Source organism: Rhinopithecus roxellana, chromosome 5, assembly GCF_007565055.1.
Source record: "Rhinopithecus roxellana isolate Shanxi Qingling chromosome 5, ASM756505v1, whole genome shotgun sequence".
In the NCBI taxonomy this organism is placed as follows: domain Eukaryota; kingdom Metazoa; phylum Chordata; class Mammalia; order Primates; family Cercopithecidae; genus Rhinopithecus; species Rhinopithecus roxellana.
In genome coordinates, this window is record NC_044553.1 from 129,182,243 (window position 1) to 129,197,136 (window position 14,894).

Genomic DNA, 14,894 nt, shown 5'->3' on the forward strand with positions numbered 1-14,894 from the left:
AAGTTTCTTTCATTCAGAAGAGAATAGAGTGTTGGGCAAAGACCAGAACAAGAGAAATGTGGAGATACCCAGTAATAAGTGTGGATGTGAAGTCTTGAACTGGAAGAAATGGTACAGTAAAACTATACCATAAAATTATAGGTAGTGTCCAAAAAATTCCATCATGTAAAATTCAGAGTTGCTTTATTGTGAACTTGATGAAGTGACCATGGCAGACCAGTGCCTGTTACTAGTAAGAGTTGAGTCCTGCTGGGCCACTTAGAATATCCCTGTATGGACGGCACTGCCTGGCTGTGGTAGTTTCTTCCCACTTAAAAATTCATAGAGACAACTCTGGGTCTTGGAACTTCTGGAAAACAGCAGCTATTCCAAAAATTTGGGGATTAGTGGTGGTGCCTGTAACATCAAGTCCAGGGAGATCAAGCAGGGAAATACTGGAAACTCAGGTACTCGTCTTAACTTCCTGGTTTTCCAGATGAGGTTGCCATTTGTTGCTTTTCTTTTCTCCACAAAAGATTATTTTTAGTGTATCTATTTAAGAATGTAAGAGTGGCCAGAAGACAGAAACCAATTGTCAGTCACATTTTACCAGAATTTACATTTGTCACAGGTGTATTGTCGCAGAGTTTTATTGTATTTCTAGTATTAGGTATCCCTGTCATTGCTGCTTTTTTATCATCTTCAAGTAAAATTTAATGTCACCCAAAATTAAGGTAGTTAATAATACTATAGTATACTAGTAGAGAAAGTTGTCTGACACAACTAGGAAATGTGATTTTTACTTTAAAATGTATTTTAGTTTTAGAATGTCTAAATTTTAGTTTTAGAATTGTCTAAATTTGAGAATTCATAAAACTATAGTGCAGTGGAAAAAGTTATTTGACATCTCAGAAATTAAAAATTGCAGAGATTTTCTGTGTTTTTTTCTTTGTTACTATTTTTGTTTTTAATGCCAGATATGTTTATAGTGTTGGAGAAAGATTCTGCATTATTTAAGCAACTCGGGTGGTTTTCTAGCAGAGACAAAAGGGGGCTTTAACTGCCTGAAGTCATTATTATTGCTTGCTTTCTGGTACCCTTTTCATTTCACTTACATAGTTTTGAGACACATGAATAATGAATACACTTAACGACTGATCATAAGGCAGCCAGCACCTTGCTTTACATAGTTTAGCAGAATGATAGGGTATTTTATAAGAATGTGAGTGATGTTTTATGAAAGGTATGTTGAGGTCTGTCTATGACTATCCATTGTTAGAGCAGAACTGCAAATGCCAAAGCTGCATACTTTATGTTTGGCTTCTTGAGGTGAGATCCCTTCTGCTGTCTTCATCAAAAGCTATGTCTAGCCTTTAAAAGCAATGAAATTACACTGTAAGATTCATTCCAGGGTTCAAAAAATTGTCTACCTTCCTTATCTGTCTTTTGCTCAGAAGTCTACTCAGTCTTATTTTCCTCAATCCCCCCGTTTTTTTCTCTGGTAAAGCAAGGCTAACAAACAGCAAAAGTTTAAGTACTTGGTGTATACTTTATTCTATTTTTTAAATTATATTCTAGAATTTTAAGGAAACCACTTTTAAAGCTTTCTCATGTGTTAGTATAAAATTAACTGTGAGCTCTTTAATTATGGTAACTTTTTTTTTTTTTTTTAGCAAGTTCTGCTTAATTATATCAAAACTAGATAATACGGTGTGGCCTATTATAAATCAGGATTCACTAGATAGTATATGTACTTGAATATTGCCAGCCCACAAAAGCAGTTCACTTCAGAAATCATGTGTGTTAGGCAGTTTAATAAACTGTGAAAATAGAAAGAGATGATGCTCACTGAGAAGCTTCTTAGGGACTCTGAATGCTCCCACTAAGCAGATTTTACTCTTAACTTTCTTTCTCCCTTGCTTTCTCTTCTTCCTTTCCTTTTTTTTGTTGTTGTTTTTTTTTTCTTTTTTTAAATAACAGAATGTGAAAACACTGGAAAAACCAGCATCAAAATAGGTCTTAGAAGTAAAATTGATAACCTGCGTAATTTTTTGAACTAAGTATTCACAGCAGGTGATGATTATGATAAAGCCACATATTTTAGTAACACATAATAGAAGGTCTGTGGTAGAAAGTGGTTTAAGATTATTCTCTCATATGAAAGCTCAAAAGTAGTGATGAGTTTTTCCAGACCTTATTTCCCAAGGATCTCTGCTTTTTAAGCCTCATTCTTATATATCACAGTGAACAAACTATTGGCCACTTTTTTATGACTTGCTAATTTTGGAACTGTATAGCAGCATTGGATAGAAAAGAAGAAATGAGAAACTTTGTGGTAAGCTTAATATTGATAAATAAAATTATGGGATCTTAGGCTTTAAGAGCTAAAAGAAGAGTTCACTCCTTAGTTTAGAAATCAAGCCCAGAAAATAGTGACTTCGTATATGAGACTCTTGTATGTTTTCTGTTGAGGAGTGGTAACTTGAATTAATAATTATGGATTTTTTTTAAAAAGAAAAATATATTCATTGCTTTTGTATATTGTGATATTCAGACCAGACTAGCAGCTTTTTTCCTGAGGTTTTTAGAGAAATTGTCTTTGATGACAAGAGAAGAATTCATGTTTATAGTATTTTAATCTCTGATTGTAGGAAATGCTATAATTTTATTACTGCTAAGACAGAAAACTACCAACAGTTCATTGTAAGATGCCGTCATTTGTATGGTATAATCTGATTTCACAGATAATGTGAAAAAAGAACAGTGAATTTTAGAATCAGTAGAATATAAATTGTCTCTTCACAAACACCTTAGAACTGCTTAAGAACACCCCCACCCTACCCCTGTTTAGCTTACTGCCATAGTTCCCCTAGGACTTACTTTCAGTATTTTTTTTGTTATTGTTCCCTAGAAAACAGTACAGTGACAAACATGAGCTTAGACTTCACCTTTCATTGAATGAAGACACTCCTAATGTGATGAGGTTTTTACGTATTTACCCATTTGTGTGTTCTTTTACAAGTAGATAATTTCTCATTTTTCTTAGATGAAGCACTTCCAAGGATAGTATGTATTAAGATTTTTTAAATTACTTCTTAAACGAGAAGATAGAGGTTATAAGTTTATGGAAGAACATAGTATTGCCATCATGAGGTCTCCCAAACTGCCTTCACATCTGAATGGGAAAATTGTTCTTAAAAAAAAAAAAAAAAAATCCAGGGCCCTATCCTTTAAGAGGTTTAGATTAGAAGCTGTATTGTAGAGCCTACGAATCTGTACTTCTGGTAATACTCCACAGATATTTTGATAAAGCCAGACTCCAATATTTGGGAAGATGGCTTTTGGTACATCTTGGGTTGGGGTGTGTGTGCATGTATGTTTATGTATGTATGTATGTGAGCATACATAGAGAAAGGAAGGCCATTTTGATATACAAGAATGTTTATGTCTTTCGGAAACTCAGATTTTTAAGAGGATCATGGGGGCAGCAAGCTTGGAATAGAGGATGATGGTGGTGTGAAACTTGGTTCCAATTAGTCAGGGAGTTCTAGAATTTCACATAAATACCTAAAAACCAAAAGGAATGGCTGAGATGTGGAATTGAATAGGGAAGTTCAAAAATAAGAATTAGCACAAATAAAGGTGATTGGCACAAATAAAAAGCCCCACTACCAGGAGGTTCTGCAAAATCCCCTCTGAAAGTCACTGGCCCTTTTTATCTGGTTTCTAATAGCCCAGTCTAACCCAGCTTCCAGCATTTTCAGCTCCCAGCTTCCAGCATTGGTGAACACTCTTATTATTGAAAAACGAACTTAATTCTTTTATTTATTCATTGACTCACAGATCTTTAAAAATAAGATTATTCTGTGCTGCTCTAGGTATATTTAATTTTATCTTACACATACACTATATTGTGGTTAACATGTAATTTCCATTGTTCTTTCTTGTGATTTATTCTAATTGAAATAAAAATGAAACCAAGAAATATTCTTAGTTTATGCCCTCAAAGTAATTTCTCAGAAACTGAATGAGAGAATGAAGCCTATATATACATAGATCCTCAGCATTATATAATAATTTAAGACAATGAAACATCAAACTTTTTTTTTTTTTTTTTTTTTTTTTGAGACGGAGTCTCGCTCTGCCGCCCAGGCTGGAGTGCAGTGGCCGGATCTCAGCTCACTGCAAGCTCCGCCTCCCGGGTTCATGCCATTCTCCTGTCTCAGCCTCCCGAGTAGCTGGGACTACAGGCGCCTGCCACCACAACCAGCTAATTTTTTGTATTTTTTTAGTAGAGATGGGGTTTCACCGTATTAGCCAGGATGGTCTCGATCTCCTGACCTCGTGATCTGCCCATCTCGGCCTCCCAAAGTGCTGGGATTACAGGCTTGAGCCACCGCGCCCGGCCAGAAACATCAAATTTCTTAATATTACATGTGAAGAAAATGAAATCTAAAATAGATTCTAGCCTACATAAATTAATGGCAGAATTGGAGGTAGAAGTCAGGATTCCAGGTCTCATGGACATACGTGATTATGTGATTTGGTATTACCCAAGCATTTAAACTACATTTGAGATGTAACAGACTTTTCTTCATGTGTTTATAGTGAACATGAAAAAATTAATCTGGATAACCTAGAAATCTCAGGCAATAGTTTAAGCCTCAAGTTGACTGGAGTAGTTGAAGCTAGCCTTTCTTAGAAATCCCAGGCATTCTTAAGTGTTAGAGGTCTCTTATCTGAGTATTGCTTCTACTTAAATATTCATGCTATTAAATATTGTTTTTAAAAAATTATGAATAGGTTTGATGTAATAGCTCGGAAAACTATAAGATTTTAAGTGAGGAGGTTTTCCTTTTGATTCCTGTAAGTCTAGTAATACCATATTTTGATATTAAGATGTCATCCTGCTAGGTATTCTGCAAATACTTTGATATCAGGTCAGATTTTTTTAAAAAATGAACTCCCTAGGATTTCATCATCATGGCCAATTAAAAAGTTCAGAAATTAAAAATCATTTTATCCAGCAACTGATGAAGTCAAGAGTCCTAAAGAAGAGGAAGTTACGCAATGAAGAGGTAGATATGATTATATCTAGGATATTTTTATTTTTCCCCAGTAATCTCTGTCTCTTGCTAGTCTCCATATTAAATAAATACAACATATGCTGTACTTTTAAAAATACCTAAAAATTCACATCTGTGTCCCAAATAAATTCAGGCATGAATGCACATTCTACTTTTTAGAATGTTTTGACATAGTCTTCCAAATTTCAGATATTCTAATGCATTTAAAACAACTTCTGACTTACAGTTTTATGGTGAGGTTTGTGTTTAAACAACAACAACATACAGTTTTAAATAACATAACTTAGGGAAAGAATACACCTTTACAGTTTATTTGTTAAATCTTTTTTTTTTTTTTTTTTTTGAGACGGAGTCTGGCTCTGTCACCCAGGCTGGAGTGCAGCAGCACGATCTCTGCTCACTGCAAGCTCCACCTCCCGGGTTCACGCCATTCTCCTGCCTCAGCCTCCCGAGTAGCTGGGACTACAGGCGCCGCCACCTCGCCCGGCTAGTTTTTTTGTATTTTTAGTAGAGACGGGGTTTCACTGTGTTAGCCAGGATGGTCTCGATCTCCTGACCTCGTGATCCACCCGCCTCGGCCTCCCAAAGTGCTGGGATTACAGGCGTGAGCCACTGCGCCCGGCCATATCTTTTTTAAATTGAACAATGGATGGAGGTTATTTTTAAGAAAAAGAATTATCAGTACAGCTATTTATGTAATAATGGCCTTTATCAAAATGGTTATTGCTAAATTTTATGTGTTAATTTAAAATAAAATAGTTTTAAAGGCTATTTATGTATTCTGTTTTTACTATTTTATTTTTTGAGACGGGGTCTTAACTCTGTCATCCAGGCTGGAGTACAGTGGCGCGATCTCCGCTGACTGCAGCCTTGACCCTCCCACCTCAGCCTCCCGAGTAGCTGGGATGACAGGCGCACGCCACCACTCCCCACTAATTTTTTTTTTATTTTTTTTTTTGAGTTTTTTTGTAGAAACAAGGTTTCGTCATGTTGCCCAGGCTGGTCTCAAACTGCTGGGCTCAAGCAGTCTGCCTGCCTTGGTCTCCCAAAGTTGTGGGATTACAGGTGTGAGCCACGGCACCCAGCCTTTATTCTTAAGTGGCACAGTATTTTATGAAGTCACTTATGTATACCAGAATGGTAATCTAAAATAGGTAATAACAAAATTTTTGTCTACAGAATTCAGTTACCAACTACTTTTCAAATTACTCTTTTTACATATTCATATTTGAACACATTCTGACTCTGAAAAATGTATTTGTTGTAAAAAATGGAAAAATACGGAAAAGAATAAGGAAAATAAAAATCACTCATAATCCTAAAAGCAAAAATTATTGGTCATCATTGAAGAGAGTTTTAGAACCAATAAAGTAACAGCAACAACAGCTAGTACTTTTAAACACTAAATTTATGCAGGGAATCTAAGCAGTTCATACATTATTGCTATATTATTATGCTTATTTTACAGATGAAATAGGTAAAGTTGTATGTTTACATTTACAATAGGACATATTGCATTGCATTACATTCTTTTGGCACCAAGGTGGGGAGCATAGAATAGAGATCAGTGGAAGTGGACAGGCATGTAATATCTTATGGATAATAAAGATAAATTTGCTTCAGTTGTCATTTGACATGTCTTAGGTAGAGCTGAGACTAGGTAGAACACAGGGCCTCTCAATCCTGTAGAAATTCACCACCACGTCCTTTGAAAGGTTTTACATTGATAAGGAGGAGTCAGCTCTCATCTATGAATGTTAGTGGGGAAAAGCTATAGAATGCATAGTCTAAATACCAGATAATCTTTTTTTTTTTCCACTTTGGAATACATTATATTTGATAAAAGCAAGTATACCTTTGGATGTAAAGGTAAATATAAACACACCTAGCCCGTTGGGAACTGGCATAAGGAAACTCAGAATGGATTACATGGCAATATGGAATGCTGGCCTGGTCCCACATTTGAGCTAAGATGTTAATTCTAATTTTAGTCTCCTCAGAATTCTATATACTCCATAGCATGAAACAGGTTTCCAACTGGAACTATGTTTTTTTCCCCAAGGTTATTTTCACATCTAGATTTGTTTGACTCTAGATCTTGGAACTAGTCTGTATCAAGTTCCTTTGGGGATACAAAACTGCAAATCTTTTGTTCAAAGAGCAAAATTGTTTTAAAAGGTAACACTCTTTCTCATATATTCGTAATAAGCCTTCACAACTTACAGTATGTTGAGGAAACTGAGGCTTAATTGAATCGCTTGCTAAAGTTTAAAGGTTAAAAGTTATGGTAAGTGAGAGTTGGGAGTAGTAAGGTGTATTCTGACTGACTCTTGATCTTTCCACAACAAGTCTCAAACTGTGTGGCCTAAAAATGATTTTGTAAATATTAGAGATCGGTGTTGAACAAGAGCAGACATTATTTTAATCTAAAGACTGAATTCACAGAATGGGACCCTAAAGTTGAAGATACCCAGAAGATAATTTCAGCTAGTTTTGTCAAACTCTTTGACTGCAATCCCTAGTATTTTACATAGCATCCCAGTACATGTGTATCCGTCTGACATCTAATTGAAGCAAAAGTTTCACAAAACAGTAGGTGTCCATTACTTTGTGGAATGCATTCTGATTTTCCCATTGCTGATTGCAAACCACTAAATGGATTAGACTACCCACTAATGAGTTGCAGGTGACAAATTTGAAAAAAACAATGCTCTAGGGCAACCTGACCTGATGCGTTAATTTATGAGATTTTATTTTTTATAGACAGACTAGATTGTCCAAATGAGTGTTATTACCTTAACTACTATTGCGCTGTATTACAGTTGTTTCAATGATTATTGCATTTTTCAAAACCATTTTTAAAACTCTGTTTGGAATAGTTGGAATAACCTGAACACATTTGATATCCTGTTTTGGTAAATTTTCATCTCCAAGATTAAAATTTTTTAACCAGCCAACAGATGTTTGAAGGCAAGTTAGGAGATATGATGGATACTGGATACAGTTTCCATCCATGTACTAGATACAGTATCCATCCGTGTACTGGATACAGTCATACTGTTAGTAAATTTTAGATACATAAAATAAAATGCAGTATAAACTTAATATTGGAATCTGGTGTTGATTTTGTGATTAATCTCAATGAGGTTAATTACTGCATATTCATAATTCTGTAGGTACACAAGAATATTTGGTAAAAGATTTATAGTTGAGAAAATGCTAGACACTAAAGTTTGATAACTTACAATTTAAGAGTAAGGGCTGGGTGTGGTGGCTCACGCCTGTAATCCCAGCACTTTGGGAGGCCAAGGTGGAAGGATCATGAGGTCAGGAGTTCGAGACCAGCCTGACCAACATGGTGAAACCCCCGTCTCCACTAAAAATAAAATATGTAGTCGGGCGTAGTGGCACCTGCCTGTAATCCCAGCTACTCAGGAGGCTGAGGCAGGAGAATCACTTGAACCCAGGAGGCGGAGGTTGCAGTGAGCTGAGATCGCGCCACTGCACTCCAGCCTGGGTGACAGAGTGAGACTTCATCCCCCCCCCCCCAAAAAAAAGAAAAAAGTAAGGACATGAGTAAGGTTAGGTCTCACCTGCTTTTAAGGAAATGTGAATATAAGATGGGTTCTAACCCATTAAAAGGTGGTAATTTGTACTAAGTCCTATTGTGAGAGATCATAAACTGCTTTACTATTCAATGTACTTTTCTTAATTGAAATATTTTACTGATGACTTAGTAGATATTAAGACTTAACTCTTGAGTTTCTATTCTAATAAAAATAAAGGACTACTAATGAACAATTTTGAGGTCAGACCTCTACTCCATTGTTTTTGCTGAAAGTATTTAGCTGCTTTTCCATGTCCTAACTGTGTAGTCCAGACTTGTTAACACACAAGTAATAAAATCTTAATTAACTGTATGTTAATTTTGTAATAAATCAGTAAAGTTCGTAAGCTTTTTACTATGCTGGTATCTTTTGTGTCTTTTTCATTATCATTAAGACTGAATCTTTGTCTTCACTGGCTTTTTATCAGTTTGCTTTCTGTTTCCATTGACATACAAAAAGTCAAAAATTTGTATTTGTTTCCTAATCCTACTCGTTGTTTTTATTTTGCCTTTTTCTTGATACTAGCAGTCATCTTCTTTTCATGTTTGTCTTTTCAATCACTAGCTAGAGATGATCGCTATGGAAAATCCTGCAGACTTGAAGAAGCAGTTGTATGTGGAATTTGAAGGAGAACAAGGAGTTGATGAAGGAGGTGTTTCCAAAGAATTTTTTCAGCTGGTTGTGGAGGAAATCTTCAATCCAGATATTGGTAAATACTTTAATAATGTGATTATGGTGTCATATTGTCTTTTTGAGTTAGTTATTTGTTTATCTTAGTTGATAAACATTCTCAGCTATGACGAGCAGCAAAAGGAAGGATTTGGTATGGATTCCCTAGACTCACACATCATGACTGAATTTGTAGGTTTTAGGGACTGATTTGTATCGCTAATTTATTCAAATTCTTCTGTTTCTTAGAAGGAATATTCTAATGAAGGAAATTATCTCTTTGGTAAATTGAATCGAAAGCACTTTAGAATGGTACATTGGAACAGTTGGAGGGATTTCTTTGCTTTTTGTTGTCTAAAACCATCATCAGACTCACGGTTTTCCTGACCTGTGAACTTCAAAGAACAATGGTTTGAAAAGTGTTGAGAGACTGTCTCACAAGTATGTCATGCTCAAAGTTAGGAAACACTAGCTGATATCACATAAAGGTTTATTTGCTATAGGATTTATTGGGGCTTAATATAGGTAATGTTTCCCCCAAACTTTTTGAACTCCAGAACTCTTTTTCTGCCCTACCAGAAGAGTTGTTGTTGAACACAGTTTGGGAAAGGCTGATGGGATATGGACATTTGAAAGTGAAGGATCGGAATTTTAGTTTTTGCCCTTTTGTGATAAAGTAGAACAGGGAAAAGATGCAGTCTTTTAGGTAGTCTACTTAACTGCATAATTCTGAACTGGTTCAGTTTCTACTGTAAATACAACCACTTAGTAACTGAACTTTCTTACATTTAAAATTGAGTACGTGACAATTATAGGAAAAGGTTTCCACTGAAGGTACCATCAGAATTGTGAGGAGTATGCATAGAATAATGTATGTCATTTCCCTTCAGCTTTGAGATTTGAGCTGTTACAGCCTGTTGATGCTAATTGAGTTGACCTTTCTGTTACTGTTCTTAGTCACACACACCCCCGCCCTTATCTATAGTCTAGCTAGTGTTTTATTAATAACTAAAAAGCTATGCCATTTGTATGTAGTTTGTTCTAAGTAAATCAAAGATACATAAGACCGTGCCCTTTTTGAGATACAAAATTACAAACTTCATAAGGTTCTTAAATTTGGTAAACCTTAACTCTGGCTTTTGATGTATCTAGAAATGTTAAACCTTAGCTATAAAGCATACTGCATTATATGCAGAAATACTTGTAAGAAAAAACATAGATTAAGCAGTTCCAGTAAGGTAACTGAAGTGATGGCAGTAGAAGTATCAAAAAGCAATATTTTACAGGAGGTTGTGGTGCTTTTCTCCCTGGAACATGAGAAAATGTGCCTAAAATGGAACTTCAAAGTTATATTCTGATTAACTTATAGCTTATAACTCTTGGTTCCAAGGAAGGGCATTTGTGACATTTTATCAAAGTCATTAATTTTTTAGACACACCATTGCCAACTTGAACAAATTTATTAATTGTAATTACTTGTCAGCTGTTCTTGATCCTGTTAATACCATATTTATAACTGAAAGCATTTCCATGGATATTGTAACTTGGCCTGTAAAAAATGTTTAGATAGAAACCATGAAACTCAAATATGAATTGTTTAATTTTCAAACCATTTTGCATTCAGAAAATGTCCTAGGCTTAATTCATACGTCTAGTGATCCGGGAAACATGTTAAAGCTCCGTATTTTTAAACTTAAAGTGATAACAACATTTTCAAAGATTTTAAAATTCTTAGAAACTGTCGTGAAAATACTTACATACTGTATAATTTGATTTCTGATTTCTAAGCTCCACTTTTCTATTGGAAATCACATATTTTTTTCAGACTTAATTCTTAAGATGTTTTCATTGTTTCACAGCAGAAACTAAACATTTAGTAAAACGAAAAAATTCTAAATTCAATTAAAATTATTTTTCCTTAGTCGTTTAAAAGGGAAGAAATCCATTTTTAGTAGTACTCATTCAGATAAAACCAAATATTCCAATTTTTCTTTTTTTAAGTCTTATTTTTTGGTGGAGGGAGGCAGGATCTGGCTCTGATGCCCAGGCTGGAGTGTAGTGGCTCTATCTCGGCTCGCTGCAACCTCCACCTCCCAGGCTCAAGACTCAAACCATCCTCATGCATCAACCTCTCAGGTAGTGGAGACTACGGGCGCATGCTACCACACCCAGCTTATTTTTGTGTTTTTATAGAGATGGGGTTTCGCCATCTTGCCCAGGCTGATCTTAAACTCCTGAGCTCAAGTGATCTGCCTGCCTTAATATCCCCAAAGTGCTGGGATTACAGGTGTGAACTACCACACCCGGCCCCAATTTTCCAATGAGTGATATAAAAAAGGCCTCTACGCAGACGCCTGTAGTCCCAACTACTCCGGAGGCTGAGGCTGGAGAATGGCATGAACCCGGGAGGTGGAGCTTGCAATAAGCCGAGTTCGCACCACTGCACTCCAACCTGGGCGACAGAGTAAGACTCTGTCTCAAAAAAAAAAAATGGCCTCAATGCTTGAGGATTGCATAGTGAAGACTGTGTGAAATTGAAAGACTACTAAACTACTTTTCTTTTACATATTAGCCCATAATTAATGTGTATTAAATAGCTTTGTTTATCTAAGTTCATCGGATTTATCCAAGTTTATGTATTTCAGATCATTTGATTTTATTAGTAAAATGCTAGAAAAATTTCATGGCACCATTGTCTGATTTTGAAAAAACAAACCTTACCTTACTGTGATTAAAAATTGTTTTTTAGGCCAGGCGTGGTGGCTCACGCCTGTAATCCCAGCACTTTGGGAGGCTGAGGCGGGCAGATCACGAGGTCAAGAGATGGAGACCATCCTGGCAAACATGGTGAAACCCCTTCTCTACTAAAAATAAAAAATTAGCTGGGCGTGGTGACGCACGCCTGTAGTCTCGGCTACTCAGGAGGCTGAGGCAGGAGAATCTCTTGAACCTAGGAGGCGGAGGTTGCAGTAAGCTGAAATCGTGCCACTCCAGTCCAGCTGGGCGACATAGCAAGATTCCATCTCAAGAAAAAAAATAAATTGTTTTCAAAAATAGTACGTGTAGTACAAATATAAGTAATTATATTTTTATAAATGAAACACTTTCAAAATATAGCCATTTTTTGGTTTTTTTATGTTTATTTTTCAGCTATGGGTGGATAAAGTATGAATATAACTTTTCTTATGTTACAGTAGAAAATTAGAAAGCTTGAATTTAATGAACGTGTTTTCCTACCCGATGCCACCAAATTACTTACTACTTTATTCCTTTGGCTTCATAAAATTACTTATCACTATTCACCCCAATTTATAATAGTTAGATATATGTGGACATTGTTTTCTCAAGTGCTAATATAATAGAAATCAATGTTGCATGCCTAGTTACATATATTTTAAATGTTTTATATGCATAATTATTTTAAATTTACATTTGTGTTATTCATCATTCCTTAATAAAATACAAAAGTAATGTATTTTTAAAAATCATTTCTTACAGGTATGTTCACATACGATGAATCTACAAAATTGTTTTGGTTTAATCCGTCTTCTTTTGAAACTGAGGGTCAGTTTACTCTGATTGGCATAGTACTGGGTCTGGCTATTTACAATAACTGTATACTGGATGTACATTTTCCCATGGTTGTCTACAGAAAGCTAATGGGGAAAAAAGGAACTTTTCGTGACTTGGGAGACTCTCACCCAGTAAGTTGTCATTTTTTAATTCAGTCTCTTAAATTTTATTTAAATGCGAAAATACAATTTAATTTGTATCAAAATTGTAAAGTTTTTGTTTAGAATCTTTGTTGATATTTTTATCAGTAAGATAAAAATGTTTTAATCTGACCGAAGTACCACAAAACTTAAAAACTCAAAGGGGGACATTTTTATATATTGCTGTCAGCACAAAGCTGTTTAAAGATTGATTCCATAGAGAAGTGTTTCTAAACGTTTTGTTTGTGTTTTAGTGAAATCTTAAGAGATAGGTAAAATCAGAGCAGCCCTGGCTAAGGGTCTTGGTTGCTACAATGAGTGTGCCTGCTGCCACCCCCACCCCCACCTTGAGAACCACAGAATTTCTCATAGAGCACAGTGTGAAATCTGTTGCTAAATTGGTGGTATGGGGTTTCTCAGCAGAGAATGGAACATCACAGTGACTGACAGTCTTTCTTTTATAGGTTGGAAACTATTTGGGGGACTGGAAGGATACTGTCTACACTTCTTATAATTTTTATTGATAAGATTTTTGTTGTCTTCTAAGAAGAGTGATATAAATTATTTGTTGTATTTTGTAGTTCTATGGTGGCCTCAATTTACCATTTCTGGTTGCTAGGTTCTGTATCAGAGTTTAAAAGATTTATTGGAGTATGAAGGGAATGTGGAAGACGACATGATGATCACTTTCCAGATATCACAGACAGATCTTTTTGGTAACCCAATGATGTATGATCTAAAGGAAAATGGTGATAAAATTCCAATTACAAATGAAAACAGGAAGGTAATAAATGTTTTTATGTCATGTTTTGTCTCTTCATTAACAATTTCAAAGCATGTATGCTTATAATTTTTAAAGAAGTATCTAATACAGTCTGTACAAAACACACACACACACACACACATCAAGTAACCAAGTTTATGTAAATGCTAGAGTCCAGTTTTCTAAATCTTGAATATAAGTTGGTATGAAAGCACACAGTCGGGCACTAAAGCCTCTGTTAGAGAGAGGACATGAAACAGGAGATAGTTAATAGCTAAGTGTGGTTGTAGGATAAAGCAAGAAGCAGGGTGTTTCCTGTATTAAGCTGTAAGCAGGAACCTCATGATTACGGTCTTTATCACAGAACAAATAAAAATTACATTTAATTTACACATGTATATCCTGTTTGTGATATAAATACATTTCTGAAAAGTATTCTTTACATTAGATGTGGGTTTCTGTTGACTAAAATGTGTTCATCTGGAATGGGAATAACCCAGAACATAACAAGGACAAAATTACGACAAATATATAGTATACCTTTAAGAAACATACTTATATTGATACAATTTTTTGATTAAATATTATGCACACTAAGGGTACAAAGCACATTTTCCTTTTATGATTTGATACAGTAGTTTATGTGTCAGTCAGTAGTTCCACATTTTTGCTGAACTGGATACAGTAGGCAGCTTACCAAATATTCTGTGGTAGAAAACATGGGACTTCCTAGTTTGCTTAAATCAAATACATTATACTCTCTTAAAACGGTGGCATTTATAAATAGATGGGTACATGGTTTAAATGTGTCTGTCTGCATACCTAGTTGAGAGAACCTAAAGAATTTTCTGTGTCTCCAGCATTTATATTCAGTTCTGTTTAATACATTATCAAAATTGACATTTATATGTATGACAGTTTTATGTATATGGCCTTTTCATAGTTTAATATTGGCCATAACAGAGAATTGTGAAATTGTAAGAAGTAGTTTACTTTGTAGGTGTACAATTGAATTTTTAAGAATATTCTTGAATGTTTTTTTCTTGGAAAAATTAAAAAGCTATGCAGCCCAATA

The 14,894-nt window shown here is 35.2% G+C and overlaps 1 protein-coding gene across 7 annotated transcripts in view; it reads left to right on the forward strand.

Annotated features, from left to right (window-relative positions):
• Window positions 1-14,894, forward strand: part of UBE3A (ubiquitin protein ligase E3A) — a 103,288-nt gene that overhangs the window by 69,805 nt on the left and 18,589 nt on the right. For all 7 annotated transcript variants that reach the window (XM_010356044.2, XM_030930311.1, XM_030930313.1 and 4 more), the window contains 3 exons: window positions 9,239-9,383; window positions 12,842-13,047; window positions 13,676-13,840. In XM_010356044.2, the coding sequence (XP_010354346.1) occupies window positions 9,239-9,383; window positions 12,842-13,047; window positions 13,676-13,840 (516 nt within the window). The remainder of the gene's footprint in view (window positions 1-9,238; window positions 9,384-12,841; window positions 13,048-13,675; window positions 13,841-14,894) is intronic.